The sequence below is a fragment of the Aricia agestis genome, chromosome 16 (genome assembly GCF_905147365.1).
Source record: "Aricia agestis chromosome 16, ilAriAges1.1, whole genome shotgun sequence".
Classification (NCBI taxonomy): domain Eukaryota; kingdom Metazoa; phylum Arthropoda; class Insecta; order Lepidoptera; family Lycaenidae; genus Aricia; species Aricia agestis.
Window position 1 is genome coordinate 6286221 of NC_056421.1, and position 27516 is coordinate 6313736.

At 34.1% G+C, this 27516-nt stretch overlaps 1 protein-coding gene across 1 annotated transcript in view; it reads left to right on the forward strand.

Moving 5' to 3' along the window:
* Nucleotides 1-25614, forward strand: part of LOC121734833 — a 44835-nt gene extending 19221 nt beyond the window's left edge. Inside the window, exons 2-4 of the mRNA XM_042125459.1 lie at nt 21868-21927; nt 23299-23373; nt 23455-25614. Of these exons, the coding sequence (XP_041981393.1) occupies nt 21868-21927; nt 23299-23373; nt 23455-24450 (1131 nt within the window). The 3' untranslated portion in view covers nt 24451-25614. The remainder of the gene's footprint in view (nt 1-21867; nt 21928-23298; nt 23374-23454) is intronic.
* The last annotated feature ends 1902 nt before the right edge of the window (nt 25615-27516 follow it).

The following is a 27516-nucleotide window of genomic DNA, read 5'->3' on the forward strand; positions in this document are numbered from 1 at the left end:
ATAACAGCTCTGAACAGAAGAATGGGAACGCGACCATCCCTGACCATTGTCAATTCAGATACAGTTCCCTAATTGACTTTTGCACGGTACAAAAGTTAGAAATCGATTATTGAAATCCTTTTCCGGGGTCTAAGATAATAATTCAAATCTTAAAAAGATTACGAAATGTTGAAATTCCGTTAAAAATATTTATATTGGCGGTGATATTTTATTTGTATGTTCCAATTTTTGCCGATATTATCTTTAACTCCCTTGAGCCTTCAGCCAATTATTTATGTATAATTTTTATTTTTTCAAATCTCGACATCATACTCAACGACGGACTATGTAGTTTTATTATTTCTGCACCAATAGTTGTCAGTACGATGTATTAGGCTATTAGTTATATGTATTAGCAGCGATCTGTCACCTTTATGTAGGTGCGCGGTTGCAGCTGCAAATGCATCTACAGCTGATTATGTTCCATTAATCACACTGTTGCTATTATCAATGAAAACATTACAATCATGATCAACTTCATCTCCATAATGATCATTTTTATTAAGAAAATTCTTATTACCATAATCGTTTCCATGAACCATTATCAATATCATTAAATTCACTTTATCGTTAATTTCATTACGACTAATGTTTAGTAACCAGTCACCACTAGAAATACTTAATTAAAATCACTGCATCTAGCTACATTGCAAGGAATTTAATCGTTATTGAGTCTTTAGCTTAATTATCAATAAAGATAAGCTAATACTAAACTAGCTAATGAATTGGAATATAAAATACAGCTATAGGTCGGAAGGGTTATTTAAGAACATGCCATAGACTTGTACACTCGCGGGCAAGCGTGTATCTTAGGAGAACGTTGCACGATAAACAAGTATTTACCAAAGCTTCCTACAGGGAACCTTGTAACGCAATATTTTCTAAGCAGGCACTGAAATTCTTTGAAGTTTATTATCTATTGGAATATGTATGGATTTCTTAACATCTAAATTGTAGCAGATAATATTTTACTAATTTATAAGTAGCCTATTTAATCAATTATTTTTATTTCTGGTAATAAAGTTTTATTTTTCTGAGTCATAAAATTTTTAATCAACTTTTGAACCCGACTGATATTAAAACGCTCAAACAATAACGTTATTATAGCAATAAAATAAAACAATAAAATATTTATTAGGACCCGTGATAAAGTATAAGATTAAACAGCAAAAATAGAATATTTATAATAAAGACATGCCTCTACAACTAAGCTATAAACGGTTTTACTATTTTATTTAGGCTGTGACTTTATTAAATACTTTTATAAGTAATTCAGTCACGCGAATACTTTTAGTATTCGGATAATATAAAGTAAGTGAACTATAATAAATGCCTTGTCTTGTATATTTTGGGTTTATATGTTTACGGATAACTTTTTATTGCATTCCGTCGTTTATTACGTTGTCTTTTCGTGTCTGTAATCTATCATTCTAATCTATCTGTAGTAAACATTTTTTTAGCAATAAACTCGTAATCTGTATTTAAATATTAATACCTTGACGAGCCTTTACTCTTTATAGGGGCTCTACATCTATCTATACTTATAAAATTACATGTCCTGACTGACTGACTGACTGACTGATTCATCATCGCTGAGCAAAAACTGTAATGTAGTAATAGCCACGAAATTTGGTGAGTAGGGTTGTTTTATTAAGTAGACACCCACTAAGGAAGGAATTTTGAAAATTTTACCCCGAAGGGGGTGAAATAAGGGTTGAAAGTTTTAATGAAAGTCCATCATTTCTTGAGTTACAAACATGAAACTTTATTTTTGGGTTACTGATTAAAAATGAATGTATACGTATTTAAGTGTTTTTGGAAATTCTACCCCCAAGGGGATGAAATTGGGGTTGAAAGTTTGAATGAAACTCCGTTATTTCTTGAGTTAGAAACATGAAATTTTATGTTTGGGTTACTGATTAAAAATGATTGGATACGTGTTTAAGCGTTTCTGAAAACTCTACCCCCAAGGGGGTGAAATAGGGGTTGAAATTTTAAATGGAAGTCCGTCTTTCCTTAAGTTAGAAACATGAAAGTTTATTTTTGGACTGCTGATTAAAAATGAATGGATAGGTATTTAAGCGTTTTTAGAAATTCTACCCCCAAGGGAGTGAAATTGGAGTTGAAAGTTTGAATGAAAGTCCGTCATTTCTTGAGTTAGAAACATGAATCTTTATTTTTGTGCTACTGATTAAAAATGAATGGATACGTATTTAAGTGTTTCTGGTAATTCTACCCCCAAGGGGGTGAAATTGGGGTAGAAAGTTTCAATGAAAGTCCGTCATTTCTTGAGTTAGAAACATGAAAGTTTATTGACGTTTGCTTAAATAGGGTCCGTTTTTACCCTTTGTATAAGGAACCACAAAAACAAAAAGAGAAAACTATCCATCTTTGTTATTATACTATGTTAACGCGGATGAAGTCGCGGGCAACAGCTAGTAACTTTATATTATCCTTAAGCTGCATTAGAAAGTTATAAAATACAGTCCTGCGGACAAATCTTCTATGTATGTACGTACGTAGTTCATTGAATCGGGTCATTCTTTGTTTATAATATTCCAGTTTGTAGCGAAATAAGATTTCACTTCCCGTGACCTCACAGACGAACCATTTGTCAGGCTGAGCTGCACTGAGCTCGCCTTATCTAAGAAAGCTGGATTTAGTTTGTATCGTATCAATGTATCCCTTGATATGGCTCGAGGCGATATTTGGAGTTATTCTGAGATATAAATGGTTTTGAATGTTCAATCTGGAAAAAGGTTTTTTTATATGAAATATTTTGTTGCATATTATATTGAAATATGATACTGGGTATCCAGCATCAGCTCTAATTTATTAATGTTTTGGATTGTTTTATATTCATGACAATATCAGCTTGTCTCTATTTTAAGATAACTCATATAAAAATTAAAAATTCTTTCAATTTTACTAGGACCTCTATGGTAATTTTGCGGTTACAAAAATAGTTTATAATATGCTTATCCAACTGAGCTAACCATTGCTCTAAATTAGCTTTTTGTATCGTTTTAAATATCTCAAGTTTAATTCCAAGTGCATTTGCTGCATAAAGATAAGTAGTCAAGGAGGCAGCGCTTTACTTAAATACCATTGTTTTTGCTGCACTAAGTAGCAATAATGTTGGAAGTGGGCGCTGACCCGCGCTAATGTTGCCTGTACCATTTTGAAGTGTTCTTAAGAGCACTTGATTATTTTAAGATTAAATAAACGAGCGAGGGGCAGGCGAGATACTTGAATACGTTTAAAACGCGTCGCTTATTAAGTGTTTTCAAGATGTCAGATAATGAGTTAAAAGTTTTTGTTCTCGTAGGCATTCTAATATTATATAAAAAGAAGTGCTAGAAAATTGGTAACGTAAAATACTAAAAAGTCTCTTTTCAACGTCAATACTTTATCGAAAAAGAACTAAATAAGTATCGTAAAACGCGAGCTTTTTAGTCAATGCCTCGATTTTTAACTCTTCCTGTTTCTATTCGTAATTACTAGTGTCGAAGTTGCATTTTGGAATTTAATTTATCTCCATTCGACTTTTTACAAGTTTAATTAGAATGTACAAATAAGTCGATTACGTGTACAAATGAACATCGACGTGACTGCGACAAAGCGACGATCGACGGTGGGCTCTTGGACTAAATTGGATACCGATCGAAGCGTAACGATTCGATAAAAAAGTAACCCTTTTGATATCTCTACGTAACTGCACAATAGAGTTCGTCTTACCTTATCTATCTTTAAATAGAAACGATTGTACGCCGCGATAAGAAAATATTGGTTTTTGTGAAATGGATTTTTTATACGAAGGACACAGGCACCTGTTTGGAATTTTTAATGATAATATTTTCTAAGTTTTTTAGAAAACTGGAGACATAAACGTTTGATATCTATGCTTTGAATGCAGATGAGGTTTACTAAACTTAGATATTTTGATTGTTTTATAGTTTCATAAGAAACAAATTTACCAGCCTTTGATCAACCAAAAGGTAATCGTTTTGTAAATTCTCTAATAAACTGGATGTTATCTGGAATCACAAAAGAACAGACAGATACAGTTTTCCCTTATGAGTAGCATAAAGTAGATAGGTTTGCTATAGTTATTTCATACGTTTTCACCGAAGACAAAAGTACATACCCTTTTCTTGATAATCTCAAAGAAGCATGATTAGTGGAGCGTTAAAAATTCACAAGAAAGACATAGATTACCTCAAGAATAGAACCATCACCGTAAATTTACACTTTACGAGTTTTCTCTGAACCGTCATTGATTTATGCGTTGTTTAAAAAAGTTTTATAAAGCAGTTGTTACCAACTGTCCGCGGCATCTGGCTCTTGCGGAGTTTCGGCTGTTTCGCCAAACTTTGTCATTTAAAAACACCCGGCATTAATATATTTGCATAATGATGTCATCGGCATATTTTGGAAGTTTCGTTGAATGTAACCTCTAGAGTCCAGACTTTGGGTAACTCAAGTAGATGTCTTTGAAATCAAACGTTGCTTAGCTGTTTGGGTCATTCGCGTTTCTGATGTGAAAATGGGACATTTGAAAAAAATCATAGTAATTACGTTTACTGTATAATACAGTTTACATTTATATTGTACTTCTAGTTTGGACGATGCATGTGGTTATTCAAACTTTTGCCTAATTAACTTGACGAGTATAAACACTAAAAGCCGTAGAGGATACGCCGCGCGTAGAAAACTACCATCTGTACCTTCAATTCAATGCTAATTTCTATCAGAAGAAGATTTTTTATCTATCTTGCTCACATCCTTGATCCCGCAGGGGCTAGAAAAATGAATAAAAAGTACGTGTAATATCTATAGCTGTCTCCCTTACCTTAAGCCTATACCGCAGAACGCGATAGAGACAACTGCAGAAAATCCAGAAAATCAACGATTCGTTGTCCCCTGATTCCTTCTCCAAAACTTAACCGATTTAAGTACTTTTTTCACTAAAGATTAAAGAAAGGCTTGAGCTATGTTCCTATGTTTTGTTTTTTTTTGTATAATCTAGCCAAATCTATTTTCTAGACGTTTGAACACATCGGAAAATCTGGCCATTTTTTTGGGTTTTTGAACGTTCATATCTTATTTAAAAATTAAATTATGAAAAAAAAGAAAACATAGGGACATTGTATTAGTGGCCGTAGATATTCAGGAAAAAAATTATAACTTTACTAGCATTATCCAGGGAGGAAACAGGGGACAACGTTTGTATGGAAAAAAGGGCGGTGTGGACTCCTCTTAAATAAAATCATCTACATTCTATACATGTTTTATAAAGCACAAACGAGACATTTCAATATATAAACGGTTGCTTTGGCTCTCAGTAATTGTAACGTATGACGTTGCTTAACTTTGTCTAGCTCCGTAATTGCCTAGACGCAATGGTTGTCAGGGCGAGATTAACACTTGCTTAATTGGCCGTATATTATCGGGAGCTGTATAGAATTTGCTTAAAATCATTACTGCAATATTGTCGCGAAAATTGCTTTTACTAATGAAGCTTTAGATCAAAAACAAAAAATAAGATGCAGTGTTATAATGAAGCCCGCAACTCCATTGCGCCAAAATTCCTCTATTTCTCGGGAACCATACATTTTTCCGTGATGAAAGTTATCCTATGTCCTTTCCCGGGACTCTAAGTATCCCTATACCAAATTGCAGCAAAATCGGCGGTTTGGGCGTGAAGAGATAACAGACAGACAAACTTTCGCATTTATAACATTAGTATGGATCGTAGGAAATGATGAACTTAATCAAGTGGCTTCGAAAATGAATAACACTTCTAAAAATGGTTTTCCTTCTACATAGCTTTGAAGCTACACTACCATTACATACTTCGATCGCGGATTCTTGGAAATGCTATTGTAGTCTATTGTGGACGCGATCCTCGGTCCTCTTATAGGGCTTGAAGGATTAATGCCCTGTAAAATTCACAAAATTGCATTAAAACATTTCATAAAATCTCAAAGAAACTGCACAGCAGTAATAACACAGAAAGTTAAACTGTAAAACAATTAACGAACAAGACGTTCAAAAATTAATGACAAAAAAGTTTTGAAGCCGGTGCAAATTGCATTTCGACTATACAAAACACCTGAAATTTCAGCTTAAAACAGTTTCATGAAAGACTTTTGTCGCATAATGAATCCGCATCGGAATGTTTTACTTCGTGTTTTTATTCCGGCCTTTTCAACCACTAGTTCAAAAGTTTCTTTAATTGCGGACCCGAATTTTCTTAGAAATATTAAGGTTCATTTTCGTCATTAAAACTCTGTGTAACTTAAAAGTCTGATTTAGGTTTTGCTATCTTAAGGCTATGTTCTTAATATTGATTGATTATATTGTTACCGCCAAAGTGCGTCTACGATCTGTCTCTTTGTTACCCCCCACAAAAACAAAACCGATTTTTTATAAAAGCAAAGAGTTACCTAAAGTTTCGGATTATTTAAAAAAAATAACAATACTTACCTGAAGGCTGAATAATGTTACACATTTTTTTAATGCAATTAAGAAATCTCGTACTACTAAAAGAAAAAAAAAAACTAATTTTGTTTTGATCTGTGTCATATTTTTTGTGTCGTGTTGTGTTTTTGTCATATTAATTAAATCCCTCATGAATACGCATTCCTATGAGCTAATTAAGTAATTAATCATTGTTATTAATTACATAATATGAATAACAGTGTCATACTGTAACAGTAAGCTTTTTTCTGTGTTTTTCATGATAAAAATACAGGGTGAATATTTATTACGATTCTAGAAGTCACTGATTCAAAATACTATAGAGAACAAAATCAAGTAACGATGATGATTCATTAGTCCATGTAAGCCTGTATTAAAAGTAGAACTACTCTATTAGACACTTTTTTTATGAAATAAGGGGGCAAACGAGCAAGCGGGTCACCTGATGCAAAGCAACCTCCGTCGCATATGGACACCCGCAGCATCAGAAGAGCTGCAAGTGCGTTGCCGACCTTTTAAGAGGGAATAGGGTAATAGGGGAGGGTAGGGAAGGGAAGGGAGGGAATAGGGTAGGGGTTAGGGGATTTGGCCTCCGGTAAACTCACTCACTCGGCGAAACACAGCGCAAGCGCTGTTTCACGCCGGTTTTCTGTGAGAACGTGGTATTTATCCGGTTGAGCCGGCCCATTCGTGCCGAAGCATGGCTCTCCCACGTATAAACTTATATTAAAGTATGCAATATCATACATATGCAGATTACCACCTAATCCTTTTGAGTTCTAAGCAAGTCATTTACATTTTAAGCCGAAGTGCTTCCCCTTAAACCTGTAATAAGGAGCCTTAAGGCGAGATTGTTCAACGTTAAGCCACGAGCATTCCTATTGATACGGTATTGGTTTTACAGGAAAAAAGTATATCCGAGCTTACCTCAAATAGGTACTTTGTGTATTTATTTCTGACTGTCTTAGAATTGTGTAATACATTATTGATCCTGTAAAATCAGACAATAATTAAACTAGAAAATATTACACAATAACTGGGGTTTTTTTTTTTAATTATTGTCTGATTTTACATGATCAGTTTTAGAATTTATGGTCAAAAATATTTAAAACTTTGTCGCCTCCTGTAAAGTTACGTTAAGTTTTTGATGTAGTTTATATGATAGATAGATAAACGTAGATAAACGTCAAAAACCAATATGAAACGCATTTAAATTGATAAAAATTTAATAAATCTGTCGATAAGCGATAGTTTAACAATATTATGTATAATGATTAATGAGAATAGTATTGCCGTTTGATTGGACTCGGACGAGATCAAAGTTGTACTAATTTTTAAAATTGCAGAATCAAGGTACGACTACGAAAAAGTTCTTGTTAAAAGAACCGTGTATGTTACGTATAAGGAATGTTCCTTAGCCGTTTTCGACGCTACCGTTTGCTCTAGTCATATATAAATATTTGTAAGAATGCGGCCTGCTCCACCCAAGTCTCTACTTTTTAATTGCTCTTATTTTATACTTTTGATATATTGCCGTGATAAAATTAGGCCCGCCGTGCTCGTAAACGATCGTATAAAATTAATGTCTCGAATGGTTTTTAAAACATCGCCCGAGGGGCAACAATTGTTATGTAAAATATTTAACTATGGTACCTAGTTTGTTAGAGCCTCTTTCTACTTTTAACTTCACTATTTTTGTAGCTACAAATATAGTACAATATACTATGCCATAAATCGATCTAGCTAGGCATCATTTCCAGAAAATGTATTTTATTCGTGTTTAATCAATAATCGATAAACTGAAAAATATGACTCTTCCTGACATTATTGGCGAATAATAATACTATTATGTGAGCAACTAATTGTTTTAACGACCAGCAGATGGTGTTATTAAGTAACACGAAGTCAATGAGTGTTTGCTATACCGAGCAAAGCTCGGTCATCCAGGTACTTATCTGTTATCGTCAAAACTGGAGGAGCTACATAAAAATTACCCAAAGTACCTAATTTAGCATTTTAACTACGCATAACCTTAAAATGTCTCCACATATAAATTCTACACATTCCTTTCGTAGAACAGTAGTCTATGCACGTATATTATCTAGAACTTTCCCTCGATGCAACTGTAAATGTATTGCAACTGTACACCAATATCATTGTTCGTTATAGATCAGGGCGAAATAACGGAAATAGCAAATAAGGTATTGAATAAGGTTTACCATAGCTGTACTTAATAAGCGTACACACTAATTTGATTGATGCCTAGCTGTAATCTAGTTTAGACCTAGGTCTAAACATAGCCTGGAAACAGTTATGCGTATTACCCACTTAAAATTTATTCGCCAAATATAAATTATGGTAAAATATTATGGTACGTATGAGTAAACCACTTAGTTCTTGTTATTCTTAATTGGTTGTTAGTCATTTCAGTATGTGTGTTAGAAATTAGAATTGAATATAAAATAATTATGGTTGGAAAAGGTATGTAGCTATTAATTTTGATATTCTTTAATTAGGAATCTCTCACATATTATATTTACAAGAGTTAGCCGAATTTCTTTGATAAATAGATTACAGGTTAGCGTAAAAAGCTTAACTCGGAAAAGAACTATTAATACATGTGTATTTAAAAAAAATCACTGGGCTAAATCATAAATGTCTCAAATAAGTTATTAATTCAGGGTCCCGGCGCAACTGATCCTTGTTACACCACTGCTCAATATTGAGTACGGGGCCCCAAATCAACTGTTCTAGCTACGCCACTGCACAATATTAGTAGTATGATCCCAGGCCAAGCCATTTACCGAGAAACAAGCAATGTATCGATCGCATCTACGCAAGAAACTGTAAGCGAAATAAACGACGTGTCACCGCTTAAATCAGATACATGGCGAAACATAACCATTTGGATGTCGTCTTTACGCCTTCGTAGGTACACGGGATGTCCGTATATCTTAGTAACCGGGACGTTAAGGAACCATTTAGTCTAATACTAACTTACTTAGCGAAGTAGAACGTGACTGGCAAAAGTACATTTATCTAATTGAATCAACTGGGTTCAGTTAGATGCCTGATAGTTTTTTCTTCAGCAAAATGTATGTTTACCGCGAGAAGTAAAGGTACCGCGAACATCATGTCTAAAAATAAATCAATCGTGTTATCGCCACAAATTGGTCCCAACTCACAATCAACAAAAATTGAGATTTCTAAATCAGTAGTTCCGTTATCAAGATATCCTTCTACTTCTTACGTAATTACATATATTAATATATATACGTAATTACATTTAACTAGATGACGCCCGCAACTCCGTTGCGCCAAAGCTCGTTTATCGCGCGGGAACCGTATATTTTCCCGGGACAAAAAGTATCCTATGTCCTTTCCCCGGACTCAAAGTATCTCCATGCTAAATTTCAGCAAAATCGGTTCAGCGGTTTAGGCATGAAGAGATAACAGACAGACGGACAAACTGACACACTTTCGCATTTACAATATTAGTATGGATTAGTATGGATATGGAAGTATGGATATACTACGTCATGTATATCGATACAGTAACGGTTAAGTATCGGGGCTGCATTCTACAGTTCCCTTGAGCCATCGTGATTACGCCGATGGAAATTATATTCCTTGTTATAATGTTCTTGACCGAGAAATTTCTAGGTGTCGAAGTACTATTATTGAAAGTACTGTACTTTTATAATATGGAAAATACAGTCAGGCAGTTTGAGGCGTCTGAGTTGATAAGCGACTGAGATTTTTTGAGCAAATAGATTATAGAAGCTTCTCTCAAAGTCTATGCAAGGTTATGATAAATGTAATAAGAATACGATACTGGAAATTTCTAGTATCGTAAAGGACATTTTCGTGAAAATGAGCTATTTAAATATAGTACACAAATAAACTTGCCAAAACACAAGCAGCAGATCCTTTGCTCTTTCCGTTCTATAAAATAGAATGACTAGTTACTAGAGCGAGACTAGACGTATATATTAGGTATATTATACATCTATTTTCGCTCTGGTTTCAATCGCAGTTGCCGGCAAAAGCTAGTCGAATTGGTCAGATAACAGTAAAGCGGTAATAAAATCTGACTGTGTGATTCTAAAGGTGATAAACTAATATCCAGTCTGACATGCAGATAAGGCTTTGATGTTCGATATCGTACGCGTCCGAGCGGTACTTTCTCTACGTGTCCGCAGGATTAATATTAATGATATTATCTAGAAGATTTATTCTAAAACTTACAGTAAATTGCACGGTCAATTAATTGTAGAGTATAAATAGTATGATGTGGGTTCTTTTTGTTATGACCTGTTGCTTCGGATTATGAAATAAAACAGAGAGAAGGATGTTTTAAAAGTCAGAGCTGCCAATAGATTTTCGACTATACTAATGCATTAAAAGGACTATTTTTCAAATTGTAGAAGTTTCTGTTTTAAGCATTTTTATGTAGGTTTGAAGTGGATAAATCAAAGATTAGAAAAAATCTAAAACATTGAATGTGATCAAACAGCTTATATACTTTGACTTTTTGATGATGAGAAACATTTCATAAACGTTCACGGTATGAAATATATTTTTAACATTTGAATATCGATTAAAACAAGTTTCAAAGCAATCGATAAATATATGCCATCGGTAATCTCGATATAACATTTAAAATCGGAGATCCGCCCGTCAAACAATCAAAGATTTGATTGATTATCCCAATCGGAACACGCTTCGTTACGGCGTCAGCCGACCGAGCATCTGTCGCATGCTCCAAAGAACTTCTGAGACTTACAAAAACTGACGAGATCAGATTGCGAGACGGCAATATACACGATGGACGAGCTAGAACGAGACAGAATCCTAATCTACGACGAGAAATAAATCTCTCTGATGAATTTGAAAGTTTACTAAAATAGTCACGGTACGAATTTGTATGCTAATTGCTGATACTAATTACTTGACGTACTATTTTTGTTGTAAACATTTTTTTTGCGGCAGAATTTTTTGCGATTGCCAAGCTTTCAGTTTAATTGGCAACATAAAAAGTTCTCGCCAAAGTAGCGGATGCAGTTTATTACAAAATATGATTTATTGTACAGATTCAATTCGGTAGAAGCGTTATGGTCCGAAATTGAATTGAGGTATCTTTAAAGTATTTAATGATCTATAAATGTCAATTTTATTACGTTAGGTGTATCAATTTATGGTTCAACTTGGATTCGTATGCGGTTATACGAAATTTCAATAAACGTATCAGAAAATTGATTATCTTGTCGTTGCACGTATTTATATTGAAAAAGGTCGGTTAGACATTCGATATTTAAAAAGTTTAATAATATAATAATTAAAAAATTAACTGCAGTACACGAGTACTTTAAAAATTTGTTCTATTGGAGATACTAGATAAAATATAGTGACTTATTTATATTGAAAAAGTTCGGTTAGACATTCGATATTTAAAAAGTTTAATAATATAATAATTAAAAAATTAACTGCAGTACACGAGTACTTTAAATATTTGTTCTATTGGAGATACTACATAAAATATAGTGACTTGTATAGTTTTGGACTTAATAGAAACAATCATTAAGTCGTTAATCGATTTTGGAATAAAAGTATGTCATGTTCGATGTTAATGGTAGGATAATGACGAAACTCCTTGTAGTTATTTACCTAAAACAAACTTTGTAGAAGCCAAAGAGGCAGAAAAAGTAAAGTTTGGGAATCTAGACTTTATACTATCGGAATGAGCGAAGTTAAAAGTGAACAAAACTGAAATCACGTCTCCAAGCGCCGAAAAATAAGGTTATGGTTTACGTTACTGATTTCGTATTATAATCACAAGAGAATCGAGCACCCAGGAGCATCTCATGTTACAGAACCGATATAAAATATAATAAACCACAATAAAACAATACTGGAAGCGCTATCGGGCAATAACATTCGATGCTAAATCGAGTTTACGAACTGCATTTGACGTTGATTCTGAAATGCGACTCCATAACCACTTAGATCCAGTTTTCTTATTGGAAACGTATGCTATTGTCTCGGCCGAGATATAAAATAACGATATGACCTTACGACGTCTTCGTCGCAAGAAATATTCAATACTACCCACACTTTTAATAGCGGTTACATCATTTCCACACAATGAGATCGCCGTCCACACCCATTCTCTGTCCGTATGATTTGAAATTATAGCACCGTTTTATTTGCTCTTACCGCATTTATATGCGGTCGCCTGGCACAATATGCTATATATGTTAAGCGCCTACGTAAGGTAGAGAAAGCAAAAATCCAAGATTAGAAGTTGTCGAAGTGAACTTGTCGATAAGTGAGAGCCTGAACGTCGTTCAGAAGGAAACAATAATATCGAAAGTCATTTTACAAAAGCTAATAAAACAAAAACTACTACTATAGATTTCCAACATATTCTGCATATCGTAGGAAAGGAAAGTAAACTATGTAAAATCGATGATCTAATAATATTTCTCGAACCGTGCACTTTTTTGCCAACCGTACAAGAAAGTGTCGCGTGTGTCAGATCGCGTGGGAGGCTGTATGAAGCTGTAATTTAGCCCTTGATTGTGTACGCGCTTGAATTATACATTTCTCAAATTTCACAAACGTGTAGTGTCATCCTGATTACATTTCTTTGTGCTAGCCATTAAGACTGTCCAACATTTGCATACAAAAAGGAGTGAAATCTTGCGCTTTATTTGAATATATTGCGATGAACGTTCACTTCTTTTCGTATATTAGCTGTTAGTACCAAGTTTGTTTCATCTAGCTAAGCCAGTAGGTTACTTATTACAACCATTTCAGTATTATTACAATAAATAACCTCACTTTTTGTAACCGAGCTATTAATCCGATCCGAGCCGAAGACTCGGTTATCCGATTATTTTTTTACAAAAAGGGATGTTCGTGTATTAATACAGTTTATCGACGTTTATTACCATATGTAATTATTTTGATAACTCTCATAAAAACTTGGATATAATTTATGACGATGCCAATCATGCTATTATCGATCACGGCGCATATCTATTATCCTTTTATAATAAAACTAGACTTTGAGACCTCCGCGGTCAATTTAAAAATAGCTTAAGGATAGTCCACATAATTATACGTCGAGGATTGGTAAAAAACCTTAATACACAAAATTGGCAGGGCGCGCCCGTAACCATAACTCCGGCCGGATTAAAAGGCGTATTACCTTAATTTAAAGATTATTCTGGACGTAAACGGGGCACAAAAAGTCGTAAAGTATTGTTTCTATTTTACATTTAATGAATTGCTCCTCGCGTCCGTCAGATACGACACTTTATAGTCGTTCGCAACGAGATAAAACTGTAAGTCGATAAAAAAGGTAACAAATGAAAATAATACAGGCTTGTATACGTGAGATAAACCGATCCGACTATATTTCATGAAAAATTCATATCATCGCCGGAGCCTAATGATGAGCCCATCTTTTATTGCCAACTGGGACATATCTTTCATTAGCACGTATTGTGTTGTCACTTACGTTTTTAAAAATGTAACACGCTGCAACAAATTTTTGTTGTGTTACAATTTTATGTTTCGATGCCATTATTCACAACTTTATTGATATTTGCACCAAAGGTTTGTTTTATAATACTCGAAATGTATAATTTATTCTGCACCGAAGTTAAAGTAGGAATCCATAGCAAACTTAAAATTAATTTTAACAGCATTTTTATCATCAGTAAATAAAATTTCACCTATAAATAATATGTTCCATCGAGAAAATTAATTCCTAGGCAGTTGACCACCATCATTTGGTTGGATCATGTCAATTCAATGTTAATTGTGATTAGCTGTTGGCTGGGTTTAACGAAGTAAATAATGTTTAGCTACCAAACTACGTAGATGCCCCATCTGCCTAGGAATCAACTTCTCTGATAGTACTTCTCTAAAGCACCTGTAATATTTAAGCTCGTTGAATTTGGAACGAAGAAAAATAAACAGCTATCGATACACGACATCAATATTTTCATCCATACATATCCAACCTAGTTTCTATTAAGAACACAGTGGGAGCTGAAATTGAATTCCTACTAAAAACGTTCCGTAATAGAGTTTACCTTCAACTGATCAAATAAAATAACGCTCGGCGAAGGCATGCGCTCGATATCTCCATCTGTTTTTCCATTTGTATTTACATTAAAACAAAATAATGTTTAGCTACTAAACTTTTTAGTAATAAAGTTAAAGTAAATGCATAATTCTGTAAGTAATTTTAATTGTTAACCGATTTCTTTAAAAGAAATAGGTTCGATCTCCGGTTGTAAATATTTTGTAGTATTATTTATTACAAACTTATCTACAGGATAACCCAATACAGAAGATGGTTATAGGTATGAATTAATGATGTGCAAAACTATTAAAGGAGATAGAACAAAATTAAATTAAGCTCTACCGCGATTATGGTTCAAACATAACTTGAAACCAAAACCTTAAAAAGGTGCAAAAAGGAACATCTATTTTGTAAAGTCAATGTTAATTGGATAAAACTTATGGGGGAATCTATAATACCAAATATAAATTATTTATACTTTCCTAATTATCGCTTTCAAAACCTTAAAGTAACAATGCGGGGTATGAAATAGGGAATCATAAATTTATTCACATTTAGATTACAGTATTATCTCATGAACGAAGCGCTATCTCCGGTCACAAAACTATACGTCTTGTTATAATTTCATTTACACTTTTTAATTGGATTCACACTTGATGTATTCATAGATATTATTCATGAGCAATCAACGCCAAACGAAATATAATTGTAGATTCAAAAAGTCGTAATCCAAATTATGTTTTAAAAGCTTACGCATTGCTCTTTGGATGAAATTGTATGATTCTCGCTACTCACTATGCGATGGCGGAACTACGGACTGGGGCTCTAATCGGCTGAGATGATTGGTCATCAAAGACGGCCGATCTACCGTGTCGCGTCGTCCACTGTTCACACTTTTTACTCCCAATTTCTCGAATGTTCTAAGTGGCCTTTAATGAACACTTCGAAGCACTCAATTGATACAATAGTTTTATTTAAAATATTTATTTCAACGTTCTTTTTAGGGTTCCTCCATAGTTCCTTCATAGTCAAATGGCAAAAAACGGAACCCTTAATTCGTCATGTCTGTCTGTCTGTCTGTCCGTATGTCACAGCCACTTTTCTCTGAAACTATGAGATATAGTAAGTATATAAACTTGGTAAGTAGATGTAGTCTGTCTGTCTGTCCGTATGACACAGCCACTTTTCTTCGAAACTATGAGATACACTATAGAAACTTGGAAAGTAGATGTAGTCTGTGAAACGCATTAATAAGATTTTGATACGAAATGGAAAAAATATTTAAAATTTAGGGGTACAACTGAAACAAAAAAATTTTTTGTTCATATAACCTATGCATGTGTGGTATCTAATATATGGATAGGTCTTTAAAAATCATATTGAGTTTTCTAATGTCATTTTTTTCTAACCTGAATAGTTTGCGAGAGAGACTCTTCCAAAGTGTTAAAATGTGTGCATAAAAATTGTAAACCATAATTTAACTTTCAATATAGGTAAATCAACTGGAATATAAAAATAAATCAAAAACCTTTTAATTTTATAAAAATAAACCTTATTGCTGCTGCGGAACCCTTCGTGGGCGAGTCCAACTCGCACTTGGCCGATTTTGTGTTTTTAGTATTTAGATTACTGTTTTTTACTGTGATTAGTTAATACTAACGTTCTGTCTCTTAGGACGTAAAATCAAAGTAAAATTACTGTTTTTAGGGTTCCGTACCTCAAAAGGAAAAAACGGAACCCTTATAGGATCACTTTGTTGTCCGTCTGTCCGTCTGTCAAGACCCTTTTTCTCAGGAACGCGTGGAGGTATGAAGCTGAAATTTATATCAATTACTCAGGTCTACTGTCCCTTGAAGCTGTGAAAAAATCAAACTTCTAAGCCAACGCAATCAAAAGATACAGCCGTTTATGCCGCAAATTTTCGACACTTGCAAGGGAATCAAAACCTACAGGGTGCTTCCCGTGAACTCAGAATCTTGAAATTTGGTACGAAGCAACGTCTTATAGCATAGATAAAGGAAAAATTACGAAAACCATAAATTTTTAGTTACATCACATAATATATTTTTTTTAATAATTTTAAACTTACTACCCATTTCCTCATAAACGCGTAGAGGTATTAAATTGAAATTCATACCAAATACTCAGGTCTATAATACCTTTAAGCTGTCGGAACCCTCGGTGCGCGAGTCCGACTCGCACTTGGCCGGTTTTTTTTATTAATTAGTTTCATCCTAGGAGATATCTGTGTATTCGGAATGTATTTTGATATAATATGTATTATTACATAATATAACATATAACTTTTTCTCTGTACAAGCGTTTTAAAACTTTTTTGTTCCGGTCTAGACGTGGTTGCTCTCTCAAGAAAATTACATTTCTTTTTCTTCACTTTGGCTTTCTTAAGCTATGTTTTAGCTCTTTAGAAAATTTTATATTATCAAGCACAAAAGCGTAGGCGTACATTTTAAATAAATGAAAGAAAAATTCACTTTCGTACGTGAATTCGCATTTACAAACTGTGCAAGAGGTGACACATCTTTGAATATTTTGTTGTGAATTATGAAACTGTTAACTAAATATAATGATATCGTAAAATTTAATAAGCATGGCCTTGTAATATTTAAGTGCAGAGGACTGCCAACTAGTTACAATATCTCTTGGCATTTTACCCAACATATTTTTTTCTTGAATGTTTTCTCCGAAAATAGAGTGCACCTAGAGCAAATTTTATACTTAGTACTCTAAAGCTTTTAAAAAACTAGGTATTTTGTGACTAAATCATACAGCATTATTTATTACTTTACTATCGGATACAAAATTAATTATTATAATATTATGGTAAAGCTCAAGTTAGAAATCACATAAAAACTTAACGATTGTAATATTGACCTCTCTGAACTCAAGTTACAAAAAAAACTAAATGATCAAAATCGCGGTAGCCTGACTAAATTCCTAATATTTGCTACTGAGACAGCTCTTCTCTCGATCATTTCAATTAATCGAGGTCATCAGAGGTCGAGAATAAACGTGTTTGATTCTGTATTAGTTTTGGTATGGCCCCCAAGAGCGATCGTTTGCTACTCACAAAACAAAATGATAAATGAAGATCATCGATAGTTAGGTTATGGGTAAGTTGATGGATTGATTGTAAACGTATGCCCACCGATTAGCTCCGAGCCCGGCCTGCTCGATTACTTTTAATGGCTTTCGAAAACGTTAAGTGTTATTATATAAAAAAACAAAAACCGACCTCTCTATTATCACATTACTCCCTTTATGGAGATTTTACGTTCTATTTTCGAAAGTATTCCCTAGAATTAGAAGGACGATAACTTAAGTTTAAAGCAGGTGTTTCGTTTTATGGGTTATTTAAAAAACTAACGAAAATACAAGTCAAAAATAACTTTTAAAATTATGCAGCATATTTTAAATCTGCTTGCTTGTGTTAGGAAAACAAATATACCTCTTCCACCTACCTCTACAATCTACATATTTATTGATTCAGTAATGGAAATTTGAAATAGACACAAAAGAAAGTTTTGTCAAGTTTACAAAAAGGGTTCCGTTTTTTGCCATTTGGCTACGGAACCCTAAAAACATGGAAATTTTCATCTTCCAAGAGATAACGTTCATAAAAACTAACGATTTCCTAGAAATCATTACATCACTTTAAATTACAGAAAGAAAAATATTTTTTTCTGTACATCCGCTATAAAATCAATAATCAGTGAATGTGAATTGCGTTGATTTCTATCTTAAAAATTAAAGATAAATTCTACATTGACATCATCATAATTAATTAATTTTTGACGTTTTGGAGAAATCATTAAATTTGTATTATTTTTTCAACACTAACTTTGTTATTGCTCAAGCTAATGCATAATTTACTGTTCTTATCTAGTACTTTCTCCTAACTTCTAATTCTTAAAATATATATGACTATAAATTCGGGACTTAAAACGTCTCAAGGAGCTTCTAGTATTCTTTTAAGTTCTAACCGACTAGCTGACTTTCAAAATACTTTTCAATTGTGTTCAAAGTCAAGCGTAAGATTAATTGAATATTATTCAATAAATATTGTTTGATTAACAAAAGAATAATCTATGTCGGCATCTAACACAGTGCCTGATTTCAATCTCCATTCATTACTCACTTCCCTTCATGTAGATGGTGAGTCGAACGTTTTGTTTTGTTTGACTTTCGTATTTTGAACTCTTTAAAGTCATTTTTATTCGAACGAACTTTTATAAACGCACTGATTGCTGTTGTCATTTGCATGGACAAAAATTGAGTTTATAACTGATTTTTGTCTCAAAGACTTTGAATAATAGTAATATCTATGGACGCTTTACACCACGTCAGTCTGGCCCCGTGATAAGTACCTGAAGGACTTGTGTTACAGGTATCAGACAACGGAAATATATTTAATACTTTTATACTATACATATATTAAAGATTTTAATTATAATATAATACACATATTTAATACACGTCCATGACCCAGGAACTTAGAAAAATTTTTGGTCCGTTGGCGGGATTCGAACCCAAGACCCCCGGCTTGAGCTACCAACGCGCTCACCACTGAGCCACCGAGGTCGTCAAGACTAATAATTTTAATAGAGTACTTAGTGGTACAAAATGAACACATGTACTATCAGAGAAGTTGATTTCTATGCAAATCGGGGTCTTAAGTAGTTTGGTTGCGTTACGTCAAACCCAGCTGACAGATAACAATTAACATTGAATTGACATATTCGACCAAATAACGTTGGTCTGTCAATTGCATAGGAATCAACTTCCTCGATGGTACCTAAAAGTCACATAATTTTAAATCATTGAAAGTTGAAACCTTTATCATAACATGGATAAACATTTTCAAAATAAAAATAAAAAGCTTCACACACATTTCTTATATTATTATGTGCATTATAACAAAGATGAGAGAATGAGAGCATTTTTGTTGTCATTATCCGATGTGAAACACTTCCGTGGGCCATGTTGCGTCCAAAAAAAATAAATTGTGTGAAAAATTACGATGATTACATCGAATAATGGAAGAAGTTTCACAGAATAAATGGAGACAGAACGCAAGCACATGTGTGTTGTGAGTGGCTCACTTTTGTACTTTCGCCCGGTGGAAGGTGAAGGCGCATCATTTCCGTTGCGCGTGTCAGATTAGATTCCCAAATATTGTAGTGGAGGAGTGGAATTTTACCTTCTGTTTCTATTTATTTTGTGGTCGTTTGATGGCTACAGATTGGCCTCATTAGGAGTGATAGTGGTCTAACAGTACTTTTGTTTTGCCACGCAAATGGATGTGTTGATGTGACTATTTTTTTCTTTTGTTTCAAAAAGCTCCCATTGTTTGCTTTTGTTTTCGCTTTATTGTCCCATTGATTACATTTATAGAGGCATTTTATTTTCAAAGACACGCATATCAGTGCACCCGAATTTAACATGTCTTAGGACTAAAGTAGGAAATGTCAATTTTTGTAATGAAATAAGGGGGCAACCGAGCAAACGGGTCACTGATGGAAAGCAACTTCCGTCGGCCATAGACACTCGCAGAGCTGCAGGTGCGTTGCCGGTCTTTTAAGAGGGAATAGGGTAATAGGGGAGGGTAGGGAAGGGAAAAGGGTAGGGGATGGAGCCTCCGGTAAACTCACTCACTCGGCGAAACACAGTGCAAGCGCGTTTCACGCCGGTTTTCTATGAGCCCGTGGTATTTCTCCGGTCGAGCCGGCCCATTCGTGCCGAAGCATGGCTCTCCCACGTAAAAATAAAATTATAATCATATCGTCTTTGGGACAACTTATGAAATTCAGTGTTAATTTCAAATCATTGAGTTGTTACAGTATGCGTTACGATGAAATAAAACAAATGCATATATATAGTTAAATATCTTCATATTAGCTTAATTAAAATGAGTAAAATTAATGTTTAATTTATGATATTAAACAAACGAAGGAAATTAATCATTACTTAGATAAAACTTACCATTACTATTTATATTCCACAGTAAGCCAATAATTTTAATTAGGCAGAACAAAGATACTTTGGGCCGTATTTTGAATTAATTTATAATTAAGATAACAATGAGCTATAATAACTTAATAATACTTTTCATAGATAAATAGAGACACAACATGTTTTATTAGATGCACCGTACAGGGAGATAATTAACATTTTAAACTTTCGCGTTGCATTATAATGAAACTTTTTAATCGGGACTTAACGCGACTTATTTATGTAGTAATGCTACTACGAGTACATACTTTTTCTCGACGTTTCGGCCGTGTTGCAACGGCCGTGGTCACGAGGGGATGGTCCCCTCGTGACCACGGCCGTTGTACTCGTAGTAGCATTACTACTTAAATAAGTCGCGTTAAGTCCCGATTAAAAAGTTTCAGGGAGATAATTATAACAAATATATTACAATATTAATGTGTTTTTTCCTTTTCGTCCTCGACTCATTTTAATCCATTTTAATCCACTTAAAAGTCAAAAATCGAAAATTTAAAAATTATATCTATTTTGCTGTCATTTGTTTTTTAAATATTTTTCATTACTTTAATTGCATCCTATGCATCTGCTTTCGAAAAAAACGCTTTAATAGGCTTATTATCCATAGCAATAAATATTTTATCACCAATATTGGAAGTTTTACTAGTGACTTTAACATAGTATCAGGTGATAAAGGCCGTGGATGCCAGCCTGTCACTTTATCAAATACATTAAAACGAGTGCTCGAGCCTTCTTTTTTCGTTCCCTCTCGACTTAGATAACGTAAGTGTTCGGCTCCCGAGTAATAATTAAACGTATTTTATAATATGCAATCGTTAATTAAATTTTGTACCTTTACAATGCCACGGTTGTGATATCATTTAAATTAACTTGTCTTTTTCGATTCCGTTCCACTTTTGGTTTGTGTGTCTTTATTCATTTGGACATTTCTAATTATAATGTTATCCCTATCTTATAATGTGGTGGATGCTTTTTTATTACTTCTTTCACACACACAATATTATACTTTCTTCAGCAGCCACACTCGAAGACATAATATTTTATCTAATGATTATTTGATGAACTATTTACTTCAGCTTTTGATACAAAGTTTTTAAAATTCCATTAAATACCTTAAGTAATCATTGAATATCCTTAAGTGCTACCGTTAATACCTTCTATAGAGAAAAAGAAAGATTTTGTAGAGCCTTATTCTAATGAAGTCCTTTTATTTGTTTTAGTTCGCGGCACCCCGGTCAGGCGGCGAGTCATCTTGTTTGCAAGGCCCTGATTGCTTTATGGTGAGTAATGCTTTTATTTACAACATCTTTGCCTTATAGCCTTACTATTAGCATTTACAGAAAAGGTTCTGACTATCTGGTCATTTCCATCACCTGCTTACAACTTTATCTTTAGATATCAGCTCTAGATAAGTAATCTTATTCCTTTCTCTTTATCTGAATTTTAATTTATCTATTTTTGTCTGTTATCTACTGCAATATCTCTTGATCTAGTGTAGAGAATATGATATTTAATAGAAGTAATTTGAAGATTGAAGTAGCAATTAATATGGAAAGTTGTAAGACGAAGAAGGTAAGACCGTTAGAATCGGAGCAGAAATAGAGCCATGTATAGTTTTAATATTTGTTATACCTCACACACGATGCCGACAGCGCCACAATCAGAGCCGGAACCGACGGCCATTAACTTACAAATGCGTTGTATTAAGTCATAAACATTTACCGCTATCTTCTAATAATTTACATCTAACATCATCACCGGTTTGCCGAATCGTCGTAAAGATAATTGATATATAAGCCTATAAAAGCACCAAGGTAGGGCTTCTTAATTGGCGTATTTTAATCACGACCGACATACATAATGTTTGTTTATGTCTATCGGCGATAAGAATGTTGAAAAAGTTATCAAATATGTAATTAAGTAAAAATACATCGTAATTAGGGTTAATTAATGTCTGTTATATTTTATGATAGAGGAGCATGTTATTTCCTTTCCTTCTTTCTTCATAAGCAAACATGTGCATTAGTTCAGCGCTTTATCTTAAAAGCATTTTAGTTTTATTGGAGACAGCCTTTGTTTTACGACCTTCATGTTTATTAACTGCATTCAAGCGTGGCACCTTCAAAGCGGAGACGAAATGGCTAAAATCAATAATATTGCCACTTCAAACGCCCCGCGGATTGCGGACGACAGAACGTTTTGTCAATAACAGTAATTAATAACCGGGGCTCATGCCCGTTCTTATAATTATTAAAGCTTAGAGCGGAGTGGGCGTCAAGTTAACGTCAACTCCGACTAATGAGCCTTTCCAATGACAAATGCTGTATCTGAGGCGACCATCAAATAAAATTTGTCGTTATTTGTTTACCACTCCTAGTCGGTTTAAGGTGGCACGATTTGTTTCCAGAAGTATAATTTATTACAGTACATTTAGCTTCCGAGACGATGTAATAACAGTAATTTAATAAATTATTTTTCGTTGGAATTTCATTATCTCGGAAGCATGCATTGCTTTGTTTTATTCGCGTACGTTTTTTAAATTATAGGTCCGCTCGTTGACGAATCTTAGTCATTAAAGTCCGAGACACGTTATGGCTTGATGGCTAATAAAAGCGTGACATTCGTTATAAAGTTTCTTTCTCTTGTTTCAGTGCTGGGAAAACTGTGAGCTACTTCAATCGAACTATCAAGTTTGGGGGGCGGTGTGCGACGAAAATGATATTTGCGTAAGTGTCTTTAAGATAAAGTAAAATAGAATTTTGGTCTATATTTCAGTTTCGAGACACTAACCCTATCTTTTGTTACAGTTTCCTGGCTGCAAAGTGGCATGTGAATTTCATACCGGAGCTGCTCGTGCGTCTCAAACTCAACCCGTTATCCACACTAAGGGCGAAGGAGTGATGAGAGTAAGCGGTGCTCTAGCTCGCTGGCCACCCCCAGTACCGCGGGCCGCTTCCAATCCGGCTCCTTTAGTGTACGTGGTTATGCGAAAAGCTGCCGAAGGACCTTGGCGTCAAATCATCCAGACTCAATCACTGGCAACGAGAGTACCGTCGAACAATGAGGGTGCACTTCTTAGAGTTCTGGTCGTCGATCCGCAAGGGCTCGTGACTATCTACAGTCCAGACGAAACGTGGGTAGCTCATGACACCAACTCATCTAGTCACGATGAACACAAGTGGACGCTGAAAGAAATATCACTCATTCATCAAAAAGTTCTTGTAATTGGAGAAATCGCTTGGGAGCCGAGAATAACTCGCGGCGTGTATTTAGTTACTTGGGAAGTAGACGGCGGAGGTTTGAAAGGAAATCTTTTTACCGATTCTACACGTGTAACACTGTCGCTATGGCCCGACACGATCTATCATATTCAAGTAGAACTCGTTTCGAGGACTCCAGGTGTAGAAAATGAAAAATCAGAGACTATGACTATTGATACCAGCCGTGCTCAGAGAGTATCTACAGAGAGTGTTCAGGATGTGGAAGTGAGTGAAGGTGACCGTCTTATGTCAGTTTTAGTGAGCTCCATGCGCGGTGACAGAGTACCAGAACGCGCTCCCGATTCTGAGCTCGTATTGGGCTGCCTGTCCGCTATGATCGCGTTCGGGTTGGCTGTCATCGCCGCTATAATTTGGAGACGACGACGAAGAGGTACATTTCCCGGTACAAATGTATACGTAGGTTCTTCGTCGATTCTGAAAAGAAAGTTGGTTGAAGATTTCACCCCGGGCGTTCACTGCTTCCAGCCAGTTCTCGCTCCGGAGACTCCAACTAACCAAGCTTCACGGGATGTCGTCGTGTGACGTCATAGCTTCGACATGCTGTCATTAGACGACCGCTCCTTCAGTTCCTAAAGCTCTGGACGAAATTTCGACTAGGTAAATGTTTGAAACAAAGCGTGAAAATGTTTTGTATGTGATACAAGAACACTAAAACAGTGAATCAAAATAGATGTGTGGACATAAAAATAAATTAACCACGGTTTCAGTGATTCATCGTAAAATTTATGTGTAACAAAAAGACATTGCGAGATCGATTGTAATGAAATTATTTTATGTTATCGATTACGTAGTTATTTAGATAAATTGTAAATTCAATTATGTACTTATAGTATTTATGGAATTCAGTAAGGTTAACACCACAAAAATTAGATATTACTATGTAAATAATATAATATCGAAATAGCGAATCATAATTTTCTAAACACTAAAAGATATATAAATGTGCTGTACATAACATGAGTGTCTATGGCAATACTGGTGTCGCTCTTTTGATAAGGCTCTTACCCTAAGAATAATGAAATGTGTATGTGTAACTGCATTATAAAGGTGTAATGACTTATACATTTACGTGCCCTTGTAAACGTAATAAAACATCTAGTGCCGATGGTGTACATAAATTACAACCACAATTATTACACGAAACTATTTTTACAGCTAGTCTTTATCATAATTTAGTTGTACCTAGTTATTAGTTAAAATTCGCTCGTTATAGAATCTACGGTTTCTTCAGCAATAAAATTACATGTATGTATATGTAAATATTTGAAGCGTGATTGTAAAAACATAACAGAGAAATTATATTTTTCTTGAACTTAACAGAATATATATTATGTAATAGTTAAAACGTCTGAATATAAATAGTAACATAATATTTGTCACTCTATTCGAGTATTCGGCTTAGATAATGAAAATAAAATTCTTCCAAATTTTTTTATAAATTCTGGATGTTTTAGGTCAATTCGTGTAACTCTTTTGTACTTAACTTTTACTTGTTAGAAAAGACCAAAACGTTTTGTTGATAAGCTTTGGTTGGGTGACCAAATTGATCGTAGGTAAGTTATTAGCTTAGTTAAATTTATTTATTTCTTTTTGTGAAAAGTTTTTCCTCTTGTTTCAATTTGTAAATATGCTATGTTAATGAAGCTGATCTTTGACAAGTATAAAATAAATATGTCTGCCAAATTATTACCACTTTTAATTTCATCCTCATCTCAGATTTCTGTGACATAAAATTAACTCAGCAAATAATTGAATTTGAGAAAACATTAAATAAACGAAGCCTTTATTTTGTTTCCCGGCCACGCGCCATGTGTCCAGTAATTTTTTATTTCATAGAATCATGCGCATGACTAACAAGAGCAATAATTCCAAGAATATCTTTTAAATAAACATCAACTTACAAAGGGACAGTTGGATAGTCGGGTCCAATTGTAGTTCTGCTGTGTCCCGGATAAAACGGTACCATTGTCATGAGATTAGTGTCAACGAATCCGTTCCTAGCCGACGCCTGATTAAACAGAAATATTTCGCCGACAACAACCCTCTGTTTAATTATAAAATCACGAAATATGGAATGCGCTTTGCCCATGAATTATTAAATATTTTACGCATAATTTTGGTACTAGTGGAAGTAAAATGCATACCATGAGAAAATAGTTGAAATTAAGTAATAAGAAGAAAATGTGGATACTTTTAAATACTTACATAAATGTTTTAGTTCACATTTTTGGCTTAGTAAATTTTAAGGAAATGAGGAGAGAAGATACGAAATAAAAGTAAAATAAAAATATAGTGAATGGCAAAATATAAATTCATATTTTAAACACAGTGCCGTGCTCCAAATTTATACCTTGTGGAATACATTAAGGTACTCGAGAGTCGAGGTTTACGTTGAGACAATTATGAAGGTCGTTCCAGTATGCAAATGTGAGGGTTCTGATGTAAATGAACAGTAATCATAAGTAGTTTCAACATTTGAACTATATTTGAATATATTGTGGTTCGTTTCTCCATTAATCCTAGAGATAAGGTAAAGCCTTTTTGTTTTCACCTCGTAAGGAACCCTTTCTTAATGTGTTTTAAAATTGTATGGCTCATCGAAAGCATTAAAATAGTGATGTCAACTTACCCTTTTAAAATATGTATAATCCGAAGCAGGCGACATAATTGAGGAATGAGTCAATGATATAACTGACACGTTTTAGAGTATCTTTAAAATGTTACATATTATGCATTTAATATGTATGAATATATTTTTTTCTTCAGATTATTATACCACTTAAAATAGTCACAGTGTACACGAATTCTTAATAAGCAAAAATAAGGCAATTCCATTACCTGTGTAAATTTTATCGCCCCATATTTTCACGCAGCTCAACACTTGCGAATGCAAAATTCTGCCAACACACAGTAATATATTTTGGTTACCCGTTTTAATCTTGACCAGCGGTTTCAGTTGAAAGCATAGAGGTTCATAAATAACGAGAAAATAGGAGGTGAACGTTCCTACGAGTATCCTTTTGGGAACGACCAAGTATTCTTTTAAGATTTATTACAGAAGTTAAGCACATTTCTTATTCCTTATATGCTTTGCGACCCTTAAGATTTATGCATTTTTCGATTTATTCTCCATTTAGGGATATTAAAATTAGAATATCTTTTACAGCTTTTACACGTTGTGTTAATTAAAGAGAACTATATTATAATATTTTTATGCACAGCAGATCAGGAAATGAAACGTAAATAAGCGATTACCTACTTACTATGCTGATATAGAAATTAACATTGAATTATACTTAAAGAATCAAATAAATAATACATTGTAATACATATAAAATCTGGAGTTATAGTCGAAGATTACTCGAGAAATATTGACGATACCATCATAAAATTTGATTGCCAATAAGATAAGTATTACACACTAGAAGCAACAGGGTTACTCGACGATTACGGGCCCGCAGGAGATAGAAGGGAGATATAAAATGCAATCGATATATTTTATGTCAATTTTATCTTAATTGCTGGCGCATGGCGCAGGTATAGAACAGTCTTTCTTGTTAACGTGTGTCCATGTTTGAGTAACATTCC